The following is an 18,474-nucleotide window of genomic DNA, read 5'->3' on the forward strand; positions in this document are numbered from 1 at the left end:
TGTAAATGAAATAGACGTATTCCCTAGTAAATTGCGCGTGTGCGTTTGCGTTCTAAGCCGGCGGGAGGCCTGTGAGTGGCTGCTCTCTCCTCGCTCTGTTCTCTGGCCACGCTGACAGACCGCTCGGCCGAGTGTCGTGCCCTGCCTTCCTCAAATCAGTCCAGAAGCGTGCCGTGGTGCTCAGGTCTAGTGACTGGGTGGGCCGAGCGAGCCTTTGACTTGGCTTCTGTTTTTGTTTGTTTTTTTCCATCTGCTTCGCATCGTTGTCTGATTTCATCATCCGACCCACTCGCTGCTATCATTCTGTCTTCCTCCTTCTGCAGTGCTCTGGTGTCTCATACAGACACGCGTCCCTTAAACATCTTTGCCTCTTTTCTGTTGTTGCTGTCGTCAAACACCCCTACGATTATTAGCATGAAAGGGGTGGACTATCACCGATCTGGTCAGCTGTTTGCTGGCCTGTTATTTCACATATGCTCTTGTGTCTTGTGTGTAGACGTTAGCAGCTGCTTTCTGCAAGCCCCCCCCAGAATAAGTTCTGAAGGTTTCCTGCTGTTTGTTTTTGGATTTTTGCTAATGTCTCCAACACTTGCTCTGGCATATTTCTGCTGTTCTTCTACCCACTCCGTGATGGTGTCTGAGTTTCTATGTTTCTTCCCCTTCTAGATTATAAGCTTGGTCTTTACTGTAGGTAATAGCATCCATAAATCTCTTTTTATACCCTTCATCTCTGCGAAAGATCCTATTTTCTGGTGACAGCTGTTTTCTTGATCCCACTGTGAATTCCGGGCTTGACCCAAGAATTCCACTATGTGGGATTTAATAAAATAAAAGTCTTCACTGCTGATTGTCTTACTAGACACCGTAATGAACATTCAAGTAAATTAGAGAATGTCAAAATTAATTATACGTTTGCATTTGATCATAAAAGAAAAATGCTGTCTTAAATTATTCAATTGCTTTGATGTTCAGGGCATGTTGTCATAGTCGATATGAAATCACTACTACATGCATATGGGATTCTTTTATATATAAATATATATATTTAATTTTGATTGATTTTTTTCCCACCAAAAAACCAGGGAGACCCTGGCACTTAACTGTAAATGACTTGAATGAAAATTTCAATTAGCTGTCGGATCAGGTCACGGTACTTCCACATCAATGGAGGAAGTAGTACACGAGTGATAAATAGTGACAAAAATACTGTTTTCAGTTCTTGTACTTCTCCAGTTAAATGGTTATGTTAATTAATTCATGCAACACCACCATATCAATCACTTTATACTAGTCAACACCATATAGTATAAAACACTGCGCACAAAATTATTTATTATACTCGACTGGTCTTTCTGGACCTGCTCTAAATTAGTTTGACACATTAAACCTGAAGGCAACATTGGTTAACCCAGGTGAACCTGGTTCTGTGTCTGTGGTGAACAACACGGGTCTATGAACCTGGTTCTGTGTCTGTGGTGAACATCACGGGTCTGTGGACCTGGTTCTGTGTTTGTGCACCTGGTTCTGTGTGTCTGTGGACCTGGTTCCTGGTTCTGTGTCTGTGGTGAACAACATGGGTCTGTGGACTTGGTTCTGTGTGTCTGTGGACCTAGTTCTGTGTTTATGCAGCTGGTTCTGTATGTCTGTGGACCTGGTTCTGTGTCTGTGTACCTACTTCTGTGCCTGTGAACCAGGTTCTGTGTCTGTGCACCTGGTTCTGTGTCTGTGCACCTGGTTCTGTGTGTCTGTGCTTTTATCCTTCTCATGCATTCTGCCTCTCTGTCAACTTATCACAGGAACATAGTTTTAACATCTCTGAGTATGCAGAAAACACACACGTTTCTGTAATGCCTGTAAATAAACTGCTTTAAATGTGCCAGTAAACTGTCTATCGAGTGTTATTATTATTGAATATTTTTAAATAATTAAGTGAAGAAAAGAATCCACCCTTATTGAATGTGAACAAAAAGACATTTAGAAGCCTAAGAGATCAGATTCCACACAATAACTTAGAAATGTTGACGTGATTCACGACTTTAAATGCCACGCAATGTCACTAAGACTGCCTTCATCAAATTAAGGTATGCAGCACTATGCAGACTCTACCTGACAGCACAAGATGCTGAGATACCCACTTGTGCTTTTCTTCTGTCTGACTGCGATTTATTATGACACTTTGTTTACTGGAGTACCTAAATAACTAAGCAGACAGTTTGCGGTAGCACTCACTGAAAACAGGGAGGATATTACATGTGTAAGCACCACCACACACTCTGCTTCAAAATCCTCTTCCAGCAAATCTCTTGATGGCTGATCACCTTCCGTCAGCGCTCAGCGAACGAGAGCTTCGCTACTGAATCAGCTCTTAAGATCATTAAACTCTGACTTACTGAACTTTCAGAAGCCTAAGCACAAGAAAACTCAGAAATTTGGTTTAAAGCTTCAAAGATTTGTTCGGCATTATCAATGAATATCACTAATTTTAAAATAAGTCAAAACCCATATTTTGAATTTGGCATTCATGTGCTTTTATCGTACTGTTATTTTATGATAATTACTTCAACCTTATTTTTTCTTGTCCCTCTGCTTTCATTTCTACAGCTACTCTCCCAATAAACAATTAATTTCTTCATTGCCATTTATTATCACCTTATTTTGTTTTATCTTCACTAATAATTTCTAAAGGCTTTTGTTTTGTTTTAATTGAATTATAATTTTAAAGAGATTTTTATTTAGAAAAAACCTTTTCCTAGGCTGTTTTCACACTTGTCCCGAATACGTGAGTCCAGACCACTCTGGTCCAGTTCTGGTCTTATTGTCTCTGCTTTGCTTTCACACGCGAGCGCTCTATCCGAACCGCGGTGCAATTACGCAATTCCTTACGTCACTTTACTTAGCGTAGATTCACAAAATGGGAACCGAAAGAGGCTTCATCCATGTGCTGCGTTTTATGACTGTGCTCGGATAGAAACGCTCGCATGATTTTTCCTGAAAAACATATTCTACAGCAAAAAAAAATGTTAGATACCTGAGAAAAATGGATTTAAGAAGTTTATCTGGACAGTAGCTGGATATTGGAAAATACATGAAACTTAAAAAAGGAAGTAACATTATTATTACTGTTGTTGTTGTTGTTGTTTTGTTATTATTATTATTCTAAATTTTCATAATCTAATGTAGCATGCTATCTAATGTAATCTAATGTGCCTCTGTTCCTTTTCTGAGGTTACAGCCAGTGCGCTGACCAACTTTCCACGTCACCATCGGGGACAGACACTGGGCTCCAAACCATAAACCTCCTTCAGCTCAACTCACTGATCAGCACAATCAACAGAGTCCCTCCTCTGCAGTGCCAGCTGCTTCGCTAGCGTTCACATATTATTCACGCCGCGCTGCAGCCGTGCGCTGAAAGGGTTAATGACGCCTTTTCCGAGGGCTCCACCTTTCACGTCCAGATTGTTCAATCTGCATGTCATAAAATGCTACGTTAGCATAATGAAAGGACAAGGAGGGCAGCAGGCAGGGTCATTTCAGAAATTATGCAACTAAATGAACGCGCCATAAAAGCAAAAGCTTGATTATATCCAATTATCCACCTCCAAGCCCTCCGCATTTTTACAGCCATGCTGGAGGAATCTCTGGGTCTGGCTCCTGCCTCCTAATACGCTGCATTAGATGCCTGCACGTAACTTCAATTAGGACGGAGTATTAGACGGGCGTTGTCCCATTGTTGGGATCTAAACGAGGGAAGCGACGTTACACCTGCCTCTGCACAGTGCCTATAAGCTGTAAAGTGTGGGAGTGTGCGAGACACCAGAGACAGCTTACGGGGAGCTGCGCTATCCCTGTCCTCTGTTAGGAGCACGGGGAACCATGGGAAATTACTTCACAAACTTCCCGTGTCAGATGAAAGCTTCATAAAAGTGGAAGGGTGGTGTGGTTCTAAACAGCTTCCGTGACAACCTCCCCCTCCGTGTGTTCCCACCGAGGGTGGCATTTCAGTACCAGAACATTCCTCCAGCAGACGTGTTTGTTTAGTATAAATAATGGATAAAAGTGAAAGTTGCGTCCCCTGCCGATCCGAACCAATCAGAGCTGCGGATCCAGTAACGGGCATGCGCACGTGATTGGACGGCTTACCACGGGTTCATCAAACAAACCGAGAGAAAGGAAAGGTGAGTGAATACGATGAGGGTCAGCGGAGCGCCGAGTAATCCCCAGACGCCTGCAAATTCTGACACAGTCTAATGCAAAACGGCTTGGAAAAAAAAGAAACTGTGTGCGCAGGCTTTGTAAGCGGCTCACCGAACAAAACCGCGGGAACTGGAACTGCGCTGCACTGCTGCACATGCAGCACAAGTTAAGACAAGAAAAACATCTACATGGGGAAGCTTCTGTGGAACAGCAAACAAAGACCCGAGCCGCTAGCATGCGGGAGGAGCGAGTGCCCGTGCAACGAGCGCTTCTGTAGTGCGCTGAGGATGTCAGGAATTATTCTGTGCTGCTGTTGTCCTTGCTGGGAACGCCGTGCGACTGGCAGACACGCACTGGGATCATATCACACCGTCGCTGTTCGGATGTGTCACACAGTCGTCTTAAATAGCACAGAAATTGGAAGGCAAGTCAGACGACGGGGCTGCATCCTTGAACCTGTCCAAAACGTGAAGAGGATTGGCAGGGTCTTTGATGGATGTCTTACTTGCATCTTTTGCGCACAACTGAAATGTATTTTTTGAATGTTAAACCAATATCAATCACGCCATTTCTGAGCCTGATGCAAAAATCAAGAAATATAAATAAACATTCTAAATTGATTATGGGCTCTGCTTTCCATGTATGCTCCAAAACATGCATATGGTAACATTTTGTAAAATTGAAAATAAATCTTTCATACAAATTGCATCAAATACTGAAGTGCTGGGTTGCTCAGAAATATAACACTTAATCTGACCGAGACAGACACGTTCGGCAGCTCGCATCCAGGAGAAATCTGAAATCTGCGTGTTCCTCAGGTATTACAAAGGACCCGATTACCATAGCGTATGTCCTACGGGTTTGAAATCACTAGGACTTGGTCAAACTGCTGGGAAGGAATGCATCAAACCCAGTCTAGCGTCGCCAAGAGGAATTTGAATTCGGAAGAAAGCTGCAAAAAATAAACACAACGTGATTTGTACAGATGAACAGTATCCAAACGACATGATCAGTCCTTCCTGGAATGGTATGGGTGGCATGACTTCACATCAGGTCATTTCACGCATGAAGGTTTGTGCCAAGTTGCTGACGTTGGGCTTCTGGCTGTACAATGGAACTGTTATTGGTGAATATGCCAAAGCAATGCTCGAATATTCGGGGGTGTCCTTGCTGTGGTTACTGCACTGATTACCTTAAGTTATGGCCAATGACAATAAGCCGCTCCACAGCCTTCAGGTCTGACACTGCTGAGGAGTCTTATCCTGTTTGAAATATTTGCAATGTTTTCTCAGCAGTGATATGTTTTGGGTTTTTTAGAGCATCGAGGCAACGGCAGGGAACCGGAACCCATGGCTCTACATCTCTGTGCGTGGGGACCTGTCCTGGGCTAATGTTCTCCTTGCTCACAGTATCTCTTCACTGAGCAGGTCATGGACTAGCAATGGGAAACTCCCTTATATACAGCCTGCCCAGACCAGTAAGACCAGTAAGCCTAGCAAACTTCAAATGGCCTGAGAGGTTTTAGAGTAAGAGAAACGGCATTTGAAACCTTTAGTAACAAATGATAATTATCTTAAATAAAACCAACTGATTCAAATGAGCTGTAAGTTGACATCTAAAGGGCCAGCAGACATAAAAGTTATGATCATCTAACCTTAGACAACTCTTTTAAATGTCACTTCTTAAATGTCATTTTTATTTATTATTTTTTTACTCCATTGCTAAAGGATGAGTGAATGCTACTATAATTCAGGCACTAATAATAGCATTATGTATAAACTATTCATTTTATACAAAGACAAATACTTTATGATGGAGGGGGATAAACCAGACAAAAATGGATGTGTTGCTGCTATAGAGAGCAGCTTTATAGAGCAGCTACAGAGAACAGGTTTACAGAGCAGCTATACAGAGCACCTTTACAGAGCAGCTATAGAGAGCAGCTATAGGGAGCAGCTTTACAGAGCAGCTATACAGAGCAACTATAGAGAGCAGCTATACATAGCATCTATAGAGAGCAGCTTTACAGAGCAGCTAGAGAGAGCAGCTATACAGAGCAGCTATAGAGAGCAGCTTTACAGAGCAGCTATAGAGAGCAGCTATACAAAGCAGCTATAGAGAGCAGCTTTACAGAGCAGCTTTACAGAACAGCTTTACAGAGCAACCTTACAGAGCAGCTATACAGAGCAACTTTACAGAGCAGTTATACAGAGCTGCTTTACAGAGCTGCTATACTGAGCCACCAGTGCAACAGCATGAGACAGTACAGACCAATTATTTTGTAACAGTGGGCTTAGAACAGAAAAGCGCCATCTCTTACCTGAAGATCCGATCAGAGGGCTGCTCTCCCATGACCAAATCGAAGCCACGCTGGAAAATGGTGTAGGGCCAAGGTCTACGGAAGAGCAGGATAGGTTAGCGCTGCACTACAAGCCCCGGCTTTCCGTAGAAACCTGCTGTTAAAACACGGCCTCATAACTACACAGTGTCCCACTCATCACTGTACTGTGTACCTTTTCAAGAAAATGACTAAATTTGTCCTTTAAACCTGCGTGTACACCAAACATGTGACTTTCTAAAGGCTTTCTGTTTTGCTGGGTCACGAGGTTAATCCCTCTTACACCTTGGAGCATTCTTGACATGGGGAATATTATGGACAGTTGTAAAGCCTGAGAGACACTATTTGGGCAGAAACAAAGTCATAATCACTAAGGCAACTGATAGACAGAAAGTTGACAAATCCCCAAAATTAAGTATATATTTTAGCACTTCTGGGAAAATGTAAAAAGTATTTTTTTTCCAAGACTTCCTATTGCTTCCGTGAGGTTTTAAGCCAAATGAAAAACTCTTCCCATCTTCACAGCATGGTACCAAGTGCACAAGCTTCAGAATTCCCAGCCACGTGCTCATTGGCACCTGATAGCTCCAATCAAATTTTTAATTAACGGATCCACCTCTCCGACCGTCATCACTTCCATCCGCCTTCCAATTAAAATGCCAAGGATTTCTCCAACTCTGAGTCTTAATCAGACTACACCGGATCAGAAGCTCCGCCATCCTGAGAAGCTCATGTGATTGGTGGTGAGCGTGAGGTCTAATTATTTTTAAATGTCTTAAACAGATCTCCTTAGCAGATCTTTGTTTTCCTGTTTTCCTGTTTTGGCTTGGGTTTCTAACATGTATTCATAATGTTTTTCATATTTTCCTAATGTTAATCTACTCGTGGCAATGTTCATGTGTTGTTAGCAAATCTACCTTCGCACCAAGGTCCAGCTGGTTTTCAGATCTGATCTTAAACACCTCAGCCTTCTATATGTGGACTTTTTTTAAGCCACTCTGATGCTGCTCCAAGTTTGGAAAGTTAAAGCAACATTTCAAACAATAATAATAATGGATCTGTGGTTAAGTTGATTGACTAGTAATCAGAAGGTTCATCATAAGGTTGTCAGGTCAAGTCCCAACCACTACCAGGTTGCCACTGTTGGGCCCCTGAGCAAGACCCTCAATCACTCAAGTTGTGTTGAGTCAGAATTGTAAGTCTCTTTGGATAAAAGTGTCAGCTACATGTCGTGAATGTGAAAACCTGTACTAGTGCCCCACAAGCAAATGAGGTCTGGACAGAAAATTTATGCCAGCACAAAAAACAATGCAGACTGCTCTACAGCTCATGTGAAATGGAACAGTACATAAATAATTTAGCTTATTGATTAAAGCAATTTTCCAAAAACTACATTCAGATCACTTATTAACGGTTAGCATTTTAACTGCTGATGTTGTTCAGCATGAGAACTGTGTCAGTCTGTGTGACGATCAAATGCGTTGAACCACAGATGAAAACGTTCTCTAACAGTGGGTCAGATTACTCACCCTTGATTTGGGCCCCATTCATTGCGGATGCAAAGATGCTTGTGAACGGGGTCCTTCATATATCCGTCGAAGCACAGACATTCGCCTGGGAACAGACACCGGGAGAAAGTGGATAAGATCATTAAAACCAGTCGGGGCAGGTGGCACGGTGAATGTGGCATGCTCTAATGGTGAGGGTACCAAGCAGGAGCGTGGCAGAGTGGTAATGTTCCCACCCATTCCACATTAATGACCGCTACAACAGGTCACCGACACCACGCAGGCATGCTCACGTTTGTTAGGGTTCAGGGGTCAATTCTGTTTCATTCCAGTTAATCCCGGTAAAAGCGGAAATGTGCATGGCACATGTCCGGCATTGTAGATGATGCTGCATCGGTGCAGATCATGCGTTCCCTGAGCGAACACTGGGGATCACACTGCACACTGGTCCTCCAGGGATGTCTAAACTGACTTGCTGGAACTTTCTGATTTGGTTTCCTCATTCTCGGTTCCTCTGTGATGGAGTGCAGGCTAGTCTAGGACAGACATCAGAGAACTCCTCTTTTTGTTCTTTGCGGGGTCTTAGAAGCAGTTGGACCATTCACTGATTATATGATAATAAAAAATTAGTTTGTAAGTGTGCTGTCTGCTAGGTGTCAGCATTATTGCATAAATCTGCACCATACATAACAGTCTTTGCTAATCCTAAATTAGGAGATATTAGTCCCAATCCAATGACCAGCCTTGAGAAGCATCAACTCAATAGGTTGAATTCAACTCAGTTGGTATTTAACCAGCATACAGAATTCAATTCAGTAGGTATTTAACCAGCATACTGAATTCAACTCAGTAGGTATTTAACCAGCATACATAATTAAACTCAGTAGGTATTTAACCAACATACTGAATTCAACTCCACACAGTCAGGGCTTCACACTGTGACTAAAATGGTTGCAAGTGCGACCACAAATATAAATTTGCTAACTGTGAATTATGATTTTTTATAGGGAATTATTTATTTATTACATTTTTTACATTTATTATTATTATTTAAACTATTTTTATCTTAAAAGGTAACAGATAGGCTATAGCGACCCATCACACGTCTGCCTATCAAAAACGGCTCTGTGTTTGTGGGATATTCACCAAAAACCAAAAAAACAACCAAAGTAGACAAGCTGAGCTTGTTTGACCATAAGAAAATATCTGAAAAATATCAGATTTTTTCACACAATCTACATGTGCTCAACCCCAGTCTGACTGTTAGCACCAGTGCACTATGGGAAGGTGCAGACGAAGGTGCACTTGAACAGCTGTGCGCTCCATGCAAACGTACAACCACAGAAAGGCTTCTGAGCCTCAGCTATGACAACATAGAGCAGACGGTGTATCGTGAACTCTGTTCAAAGGTAGATACAGCGGGCTAGACGGAGTTTGGAAGAGTAATGAATCATTTGAAAAAGAGCTGAGGCAAAGACAGGAAAACGCAGGTGATGGCTCCAGCACAGTGTGTTTCTACGCAGGCCCCCTCAGCCCTCACCGTGTCTTGTGCATGCGAATTAACAGCCTATTTGCTCATTATTATTCAGCACTTAAGATATTGGCTTCAGATTTGCTTTCTTTTAAGAGCCACTGGCTCCTTAAGCTCTTTTTTTTTTGGCTGGAGCCCTGACAGGTACTTAACCAGCACACTGAATTCAACTCATCACGCAATTAACCAGCACACTGAATTCAACTCATCACGCAATTAACCAGCAGACTGAATTCAACTCATCACGCAATTAACCAGCAGACTGAATTCAACTCATCACGCAATTAACCAGCAGACTGAATTCAACTCATCACGCAATTAACCAGCACACTGAATTCAACTCATCACGCAATTAACCAGCAGACTGAATTCAACTCATCACGCAATTAACCAGCACACTGAATTCAACTCATCACGCAATTAACCAGCACACTGAATTCAACTCATCACGCAATTAACCAGCAGACTGAATTCAACTCATCACGCAATTAACCAGCACACTGAATTCAACTCATCACGCAATTAACCAGCAGACTGAATTCAACTCATCACGCAATTAACCAGCACACTGAATTCAACTCATCACGCAATTAACCAGCACACTGAATTCAACTCATCACGCAATTAACCAGCAGACTGAATTCAACTCATCACGCAATTAACCAGCAGACTGAATTCAACTCATCACGCAATTAACCAGCACACTGAATTCAACTCATCACGCAATTAACCAGCACACTGAATTCAACTCATCACGCAATTAACCAGCACACTGAATTCAACTCATCACGCAATTAACCAGCAGACTGAATTCAACTCATCACGCAATTAACCAGCAGACTGAATTCAACTCATCTCACAAGTAAACAACATACTGAACTCAACTTTTTATGTATTTCACCAGCATACTGAATGTGTTCTATAACAGGGACATGACAGGAACACACAACCCTTTACAGTAGGACAAATCTCCTTGGGATGGGATCGAGGACCAGCATGTCTACACAGGTACAATTTCAGGAACATACATATTACACACAATTCCATAAGCTTCCACTATTCCATAAGCACACATTCCATAAACATGCAGTATCCCATGAGCACACTCTATTCCATAAACATGTAGCATTTCTTAAGCACACAAAAGTCCATAGCCATGAACTAATCCATAAGCACACACACATGGCCACTCCTCCACAGCTCAGTGCCTGTTGTGCACAGTGACGGATGTGAGTGTTCGACGTGTAAGTGTACAAGTGTACAAGGTGTAAGTGGTGTCGCCGTGTCTGCCATGTTTACAACAGATGCTCCACATCTGCACTCCCATAAGCCCCTGCGGAATGCCAGGTAGGGCCAATCATTCATGCCTGCACTGACCTCTCCTGTCAGGTCACGCCCAAGACCGTGATTTGTTGCTCAACACTGATGAGGCTAGACCCTGAAGAGGATGTGTAACTGACACTTTGAGTGTGTTACGTGTGAATTTAGCGAAGAATTTAGCTTACTAGGTCAGTACACGTGTGCTCGAGACTGGACACGTGTACAGTCCAGTCCAAATGTCACTGGACACAGACACAATTAGTGTTGGACACTGGATGTGAAATGAAACAATGATTATGAAATTTAAGCGAGGAATTTCCAAGGGTTAATTCAAGGATATGAACCGAAACATAATCCCTCAATTTGTTGGACTATTGGAAAGATTCACATAAGCCTTAATGAAATAGTTTAGTACTTGGGTGTAAAGAAAGAAAAGGACGACTTCCTGCAATATGCAAGCTGCAGTCATCTCCAGATGGAGAATGTCCCAGACATCACCATGCACCTTCAGACTTGCCTTCAGCAATTGAAATGTCTGCTCACCACAGTTCAATGAATGACTTTTTGGCCTTGAAAAACCCCAAAGTCCCTTTAGAAATAGGAGTCAGAGCACAGGACTTCTGGATGATGAAGCTCTGTGCACTCGGTCTGGGGCACTCGGTCTGTGGGCACTCGATCTGGGGGCACTCGATCTGGGGGCAGTGCTTTAGGAGCACTGGGTCTGGAGCACTGAGTCTGGGGCGCTATCTTGGATCTGAATGGATAAAATCTTTTCTGTACACTTCAGACTTCATCCTGCTTCTACAGTGGGCAGCAATATAATCATTAAAGATGATGCCTGTGCCAACACAGTCCACCCACAAGGCGTGTTCTGATGACCATCGTTAACGTGTTCTGGGTGACCATTATTAACGTGTTCTGATGACCATCGTTAACCTGTTCTGGGTGACCATTATTAACGTGTTTTGATGACCATCGTTAACTGGTTGACTGCATCGTTAATGTGTTCTGGATGACTGCGTTGTTATGTGTTCTGGGTGAGTGCATCATTAACGTTTTCTGGTTGACTGCATCGTTACGTGTTCTGGATGACTGCATCGTTACATGTTCTGAGCGACTGCATTATTAAAGTGTTCTGGGTGACTGCATCATTAACATGTTCTGGGTGACTGCATCGTTAATGTGTTCTGCATGACTGCATTGTTACATGTTCTGAGCGACTGCATTATTAAAGTGTTCTGGGTGACTGCATCATTAACATGTTCTGGGTGACTGCATCGTTAATGTGTTCTGCATGACTGCATTGTTAACGTGTTCTGGGTGACTGCATCATTATGTGTTCTGGGTGACTGCATCATTAACATATTCTGGTTGACTGCATCGTCTACGTGTTCTGGGTGACTGCATCGTTAACATGTTCTGGTTGACTGCATCATTAACATGTTCTGAGTGACTGCATCATTAAAGTGTTCTGCGTGACTGCATCGTTAACATGTTCTGGATGACTGCATCATTATGTGTTCTGGGTGACTGCATCATTAACATTTTCTGGTTGACTGCATCGTCTACGTGTTCTGAGTGACTGCATCGTTAACATGTTCTGGTTGACTGCATCATTAACATGTTCTGGATGACTGCATCATTATGTGTTCTGGATGACTGCATCATTATGTGTTCTGGATGACTGCATCGTTACGTGTTCTAGATGACTGCATCGTTACGTGTTCTGGGTGACTGCATCATTAAAGTGTTCTGGGTGACTGCATCATTAACATTTTCTGGTTGACTGCATCGTTACATGTTCTGGATGACTGCATCGTTACATGTTCTGGATGACTGCATCATTATGTGTTCTGGGTGACTACATCATTAACATTTTCTGGTTGACTGCATCGTTACGTGTTCTGGATGACTGCATCGTTAATGTGTTCTGGATGACTGCATCATTATGTGTTCTGGGTGACTGCATCATTAACATTTTCTGGTTGACTGCATCGTTACATGTTCTGGATGACTGCATCGTTATGTGTTCTGGATGACTGCATCGTTACGTGTTCTAGATGACTGCATCGTTACGTGTTCTGGGTGACTGCATCGTTACGTGTTCTGGATGACTGCATCGTTACGTGTTCTGGGTGACTGCATCGTTACGTGTTCTGGGTGACTGCATCGTTACGTGTTCTGGGTGACTGCATTGTTAACGTGTTTTGGGAGACTGCATCATTAACATTTTCTGGTTGACTGCATCGTTACATGTTTTGGATGACTGCATCGTTAACATGTTCTAATCCATTCCAGCCATCCATTCCAGAACACTGAGGCTGTAAGAAATGGTGAATCCTACATTCACCCCAATTCCTCACAGCCAGAAGATAATGCATCCACCCTTACATGATCCACAGCAGCACATGATGGGTTCATCAGTCCCAGTGTAAAAGGTGAGAGAGATCTGAAAATACTACAACTGGGAGTGTGAAGCCAGCCAAATATACACGTGCACGTGCCAACTCTTTTTAAATTAATGAGTAGTTCAACTAAGGCATATTGAACTGAAATAAACACAGGACGGCCACCCCCACTTCACCCTTCTGTAAAAGCACATCTCCAGCCAACTGGAGTCCATGGGAACCTGAAACGTTTCACTGGGCAGCCAACAGCAGAGATGAGTTCCGAAGCACCTTTCTATTCTCAAAAGCGCTTTGGCACAAAAATGACTAATCAAAACTAACCTTCTTTTAAAAGGTCACGCGATTAAGGGAATGACAATAGCAGAAACAAATCCTGAACTTATAGCAGTAACCTACCATTCTTAAAAAATAAATGCATCAAGTTCAAAGGAAGGCGGTCAACAGCATATGCTGGCCCTTCCCCAAACACACTGCCGTTGCTCTAGCAAATTTTGCCACGTTAACCAGGAGTCTGTGGCCTTGTAAAAACACCATTCATCAGTCGCTGGTCCATCCAGGTACATTAGGAAGCACAAAACAAATGTCTGAATGAGGACACAATCCCAACCACGTGATGCATGCAGCAGCCTATTGAGATCGAGCAGGCAATGTCACTTGATAAATAACCCTTAAATAGGTCAAATCTACTCACAAACCCAGCCAATCGAACCAGTCAAGCGTTTACCATTTGGGAAAGTGGAAAAGAGTCTGGGAGCCTCATACTATTACTCTTACAGTAATTGGTGCAAAAGCTAAAGGCATTTTATGGTTTGTTGCCTATTGTCAAACCAATACATGATCTCAGCTTCTAAACACTACTGCGTTTATAATGTCAAACACGTAAAACTGCTGATGCAATGGCTACACATGTCCTTGTTCTTTTTAATGAATACACGAAGGAACACCTGAGAATAAGGAGGGAACGTATCTTAGATTCCCATCTGCTCCAGCAGACAACCCAATAAAGTGTCCAACTCCTTCAGTTTTTGGAAAGCCAAGGCACAATATAAACAATCACCGGAAATATTCTCGTTGTCTTCAGGACATACACTCCCTAAAAAGGAACATCACAGGCATCACTGACTGTGTTCACTGTGAATAGCAGAACTGGTATCACGTCTCCATCCCCAACTCCTGACTACATAAGTTAATGTGAGAAAGATCTTTTTCTCATATTTGATGAATAATTGAATATAGTGGACCAGTGAACCAGGCTAGAAACGGCAAACCTGAAATGGGCGATAAAAGGGGAGATTGAATCGCCTGGAACACGTTTGGTTCAGCTCTGCAGTGAAGGTGTGCACCACATTTTACTGGTCCCTTCATACGCCAAGTTTAAGGCGTCTGAAACCATTCACGACATACTAACTGGTGCATCGTGATCCTTTTGATCCAACATGCAACACCACCAAAGGACTCCAAACATTATACCCAAAAGATCAAACTATTTGCATTAAAAACTCTACTTTTCAGAGTCACTTCCTTTGCCCCAAACAACAGCCACAGTACCCCTTCCTCTCAAACCTTGTTTAGCTTTGTGCAATAAATACGGAATAGCTATTTTAAAGTCAGCAGGCAACATCCCAGCACCCCGAATTTGAGCGTGCAGCGAAAGACTCTGCTGACGGTTCATATGTAGTAACTGTAATCCTCTGAATAATTACTATAGATATAGACTGAGATGGGGCTTTAACCACGACTGGGCTCGAATTATCCGCAGTGGAGAAGCATCTACATTAAGGATTGTCTGATGTTGACAAAGGACCAACACAATCCACAATATTCAAATATTCATAAGGGTCAGATAAACGCAGTAAACATAAACGGGACAGTGGTGTCTCAGTGGTTAAGGTACTTGACTAGTAATCAAAAGGTTGCCAGCACAAATCCCCCACTGCCAAGTTGCCACTGTTGGACCCCTGAGTAAGACCCTCAATTACTCAAGTTGTATTCACTCATAATTATAAGTTGCTTTGGGTAAAAGTGTCAGCTAAATGCTGTAAATATTAGTTACTGCAGGGATAGATTACAAAGGGCAGGCCTGATTTGGTTTATCAGTCAAATGATGTGTGTGATATGCCTGAAAAGGAATTGTTATATTCATGGGTTCATCCATTTTTTCTTGTTGTTGCTAAAGATATCAGTTTGGATACTGAATTGGCGAGTTTTGTTCAGTTTGGGTGATGAGTGGGACAGTCCCTTTGCTGTAAATTAAACACACACACACACACACACACACACACACATCTGTCCCCACAATAGGTAGAAAACCCTTCTAGGATATTTTGTTATTTTGTGTGTGTGTGTATGGCACGCCCTGCACATTTATTTGACTGTGGTCAGGAACGTTTGTGGTTTAAACCAGATCAGTGAAATAAGAACACAGGTAAAGGTCAGGCTGAATGATGGGGTACATTATCTCTGAGAGATGAGCTTATCATTTTATGAACAGACTCTCTTTAGAGCTCTAGTCTAAGTAATGTTCCCTGCACCTAATAAACACATTACACTGTAGAAATGTATAATTACCCTTTAATGCTTCTGGCCACAAGAAGATGATAATTATTGTTTATCATTATCAAGTGCCAGAAATGGCTTAGACCCTAGGGGGCTAACTATCGGCTATCGTTACTGACCCAGACCTCCTGTATTGGTGTGTCCCTCTTTTTGGATGTCTGAAATGGAAAGATTTTAAAGAGGTCTGAATCTGATGTAGAAACTCTCAAAGTTTCTACAGTCTAAGCTCATGGTCATTATTTTATTCCAAATCCAATGTTCTGGATCACAGAGCAAAGGAGCAAAAATCCGACCGTATCCAATGACTTAAACACTGTGAAGGCTGGAGGTCCTTACAAACCACACATGTTCCCTGAGCTGCTCCTGCAGAGAACTATCCACTGGAGTGCATGAACAGATTATAGGGGCAGCACAGAGGCAACATGGGGCAGCGCAGGGCTGTGTGAGCATTATTACCTAAACAACCTTAAAACCTGCAGCATTCTGGTTAATGTTGTGTCAGCAATGATGTGACTAGTGACCGCAGGAGGGACGATCATTTCCACAGAGGAAGACTGGGCTGCAGACGTTGGATCAGCTGGACACTCTGTGTTAACCCCGAATGACAGTGAACATTCCCTTAAAGAAAGCTATGTGGAAAAAGATGAAAACAAGTCTCTGAAAAGCATGATGTAAAAAAAGTAAATATATATTTCCTGAACATGGAAAGTATTAAAGGCCACAGAGAGAAGGATCAGGGGCCAGTCTCGGCCCACCGGACGGTTCACGATGAAGGTCCAGAGAGGGAGAGAAAAGCCATTTTTAATTATTTTGTCATTCTACAAGCTCACAGAGGAGGTTATGAATTTGCTTGGCAGTTCAACCAATTTGTTAAAACAGCCCATTAAGGGTTTCGTTTTTGTGCTACTGCGTTAACAAGTAACCCCTAGGAAAGCAAAGTCAAACATGAGCCACACCAAAACTAAAAATGCAATGGCCCAGAAAACCAAATTGCTCCGGCACGTCGGAGGAGGTTTTTTGGATAGTCGTCGAACACGTTAATGCACTTCAACTAAATTGGTACCGAACTCTTTGCTTGACAACTAAGCGCAGCTTTAGTGAATCCATGAAATATTGATTACAAACATACATAAAGCACAAATGTCAATAGTCTCCACCACAGAATGTGTTGGGAATTTAGAGCTAATCATTTTAAATAAAATAATGCGGACATTGGTGCAGTATTTACATTTGTACTTGCTGGAACATGGCTATCGAATTTGGACACAGACTGAAGCTACATTCATGATTCATTAATGACGTCTAAGTCGGGAATGATCCCCCACCCCCACCTCACAGGGAGCCTGCGATGGAGCTATTATTCAGGTGAAATGAATGAAACTTAAGTTCAAGGCAGGGTTAGCACCCTTGAGCAACACGCCACGTTCCTGTGAAATAAAAGCCCTGAGGGACAGGCATACCAGGAGCTCTGCCACCTCACCTCTGTCTCACCCTGGTTGGGACTTTCCCAGAGAACACCGCGCCAATCTCGCCCAAGGCACACAGGAGCCCGGCCGACTGTCCGCCGGGCTCCCACCGGCATCGGCTCTCCGAGTGGCCCATTTCACCAAGGCCCTCATTATGAATGCCGCATATGAAAAGCGCAATGCGATTACCAAACTGAAACAGGGTCGTTCACCAGGAAGCAGAAGCCTGGACCGGCTCTGTTTCTGCCCCATGTGTAGTGCAGTGCTGCAGGACTCCCGAGCCACCGGAGGCACCAGCACTGCTGAGGTGTGGATACAAACCCAGGAGGAGGTTCTCAAGGACGGGTTAGCTCTGCAGGGAGTCACCTCTACCAACGACGGCCACACTGAGGTCTGCGCGAGTACGTCTGTAGACATTTCTTTTGATGTAGTCAGAACAAGTCTGCCAACTATGTTTAAGTTATTAAAAAACCTAAATAAGTCTGCCTTTTTACGGAAAGTGCAAACTTTGAGAGTGAAAGGGAATAAACGTTCATTAACATCCCATAACCCATGCAGGAAAACATACAGCTGCAGCATGCAGACGGTGAAGCACACGAACACAAAATAAATGTGACTTTCCCCAGTTCTTTGAGGAATTATAAACAATAGGCAGACAAAGTCACCAAAACGGTCCTCTGACCCCATTTCAGTTTAAATGTTGGTTTCCCCACACACAGTTCTGCAAAATCTCCACCGCACGTCCCAGTCAGACGATGTGCAACCGTCTTCAAAGTCGTCCTAGCTTAGCACATCCAAGAACCGCAAACGAAACTTCAGATTCCAGCACTTCTCCTCTCCACTGCTCCGCTCGGACTGTCCTTAAAGGAGCTGTTTTCAATCCGCTCCGGCTGAACGACAGAGAACAGGCGCAGCAGGGGTGCAGGGTGGGATGCCACCCACGTCAGCTCTCTGCCAACACAGCATGGCTTTTTTAGGCTAGCCACCTGCTGGGTGATCATTCCTGCCACTAATTATAACCAAAAAACATGCACACTCAGCAAATAGGAGCAATAACGCTTGTTAGGCCGACTGAATAATAGCCGCAAAGTAAAAATCACAGGGAGGTGGGAATGAAAACATATAAATTGGTACTAGATAGGACATTAAGCCT

At 43.1% G+C, this 18,474-nt stretch overlaps 1 protein-coding gene across 4 annotated transcripts in view; it reads right to left on the reverse strand.

The window, feature by feature from the left end:
* astn1 (astrotactin 1) overlaps positions 1–18,474 on the reverse strand; it is a 199,646-nt gene that overhangs the window by 117,458 nt on the left and 63,714 nt on the right. For all 4 annotated transcript variants that reach the window (XM_027011363.2, XM_027011361.2, XM_027011360.2 and 1 more), the window contains 2 exons: positions 8,062–8,146; positions 6,515–6,589 (listed from right to left, as the gene is read on the reverse strand). In XM_027011363.2, coding sequence (XP_026867164.2) covers positions 6,515–6,589; positions 8,062–8,146 — 160 coding nt within the window. The remainder of the gene's footprint in view (positions 1–6,514; positions 6,590–8,061; positions 8,147–18,474) is intronic.

Source organism: Electrophorus electricus, chromosome 18, assembly GCF_013358815.1.
Source record: "Electrophorus electricus isolate fEleEle1 chromosome 18, fEleEle1.pri, whole genome shotgun sequence".
Lineage (NCBI taxonomy): Eukaryota > Metazoa > Chordata > Actinopteri > Gymnotiformes > Gymnotidae > Electrophorus > Electrophorus electricus.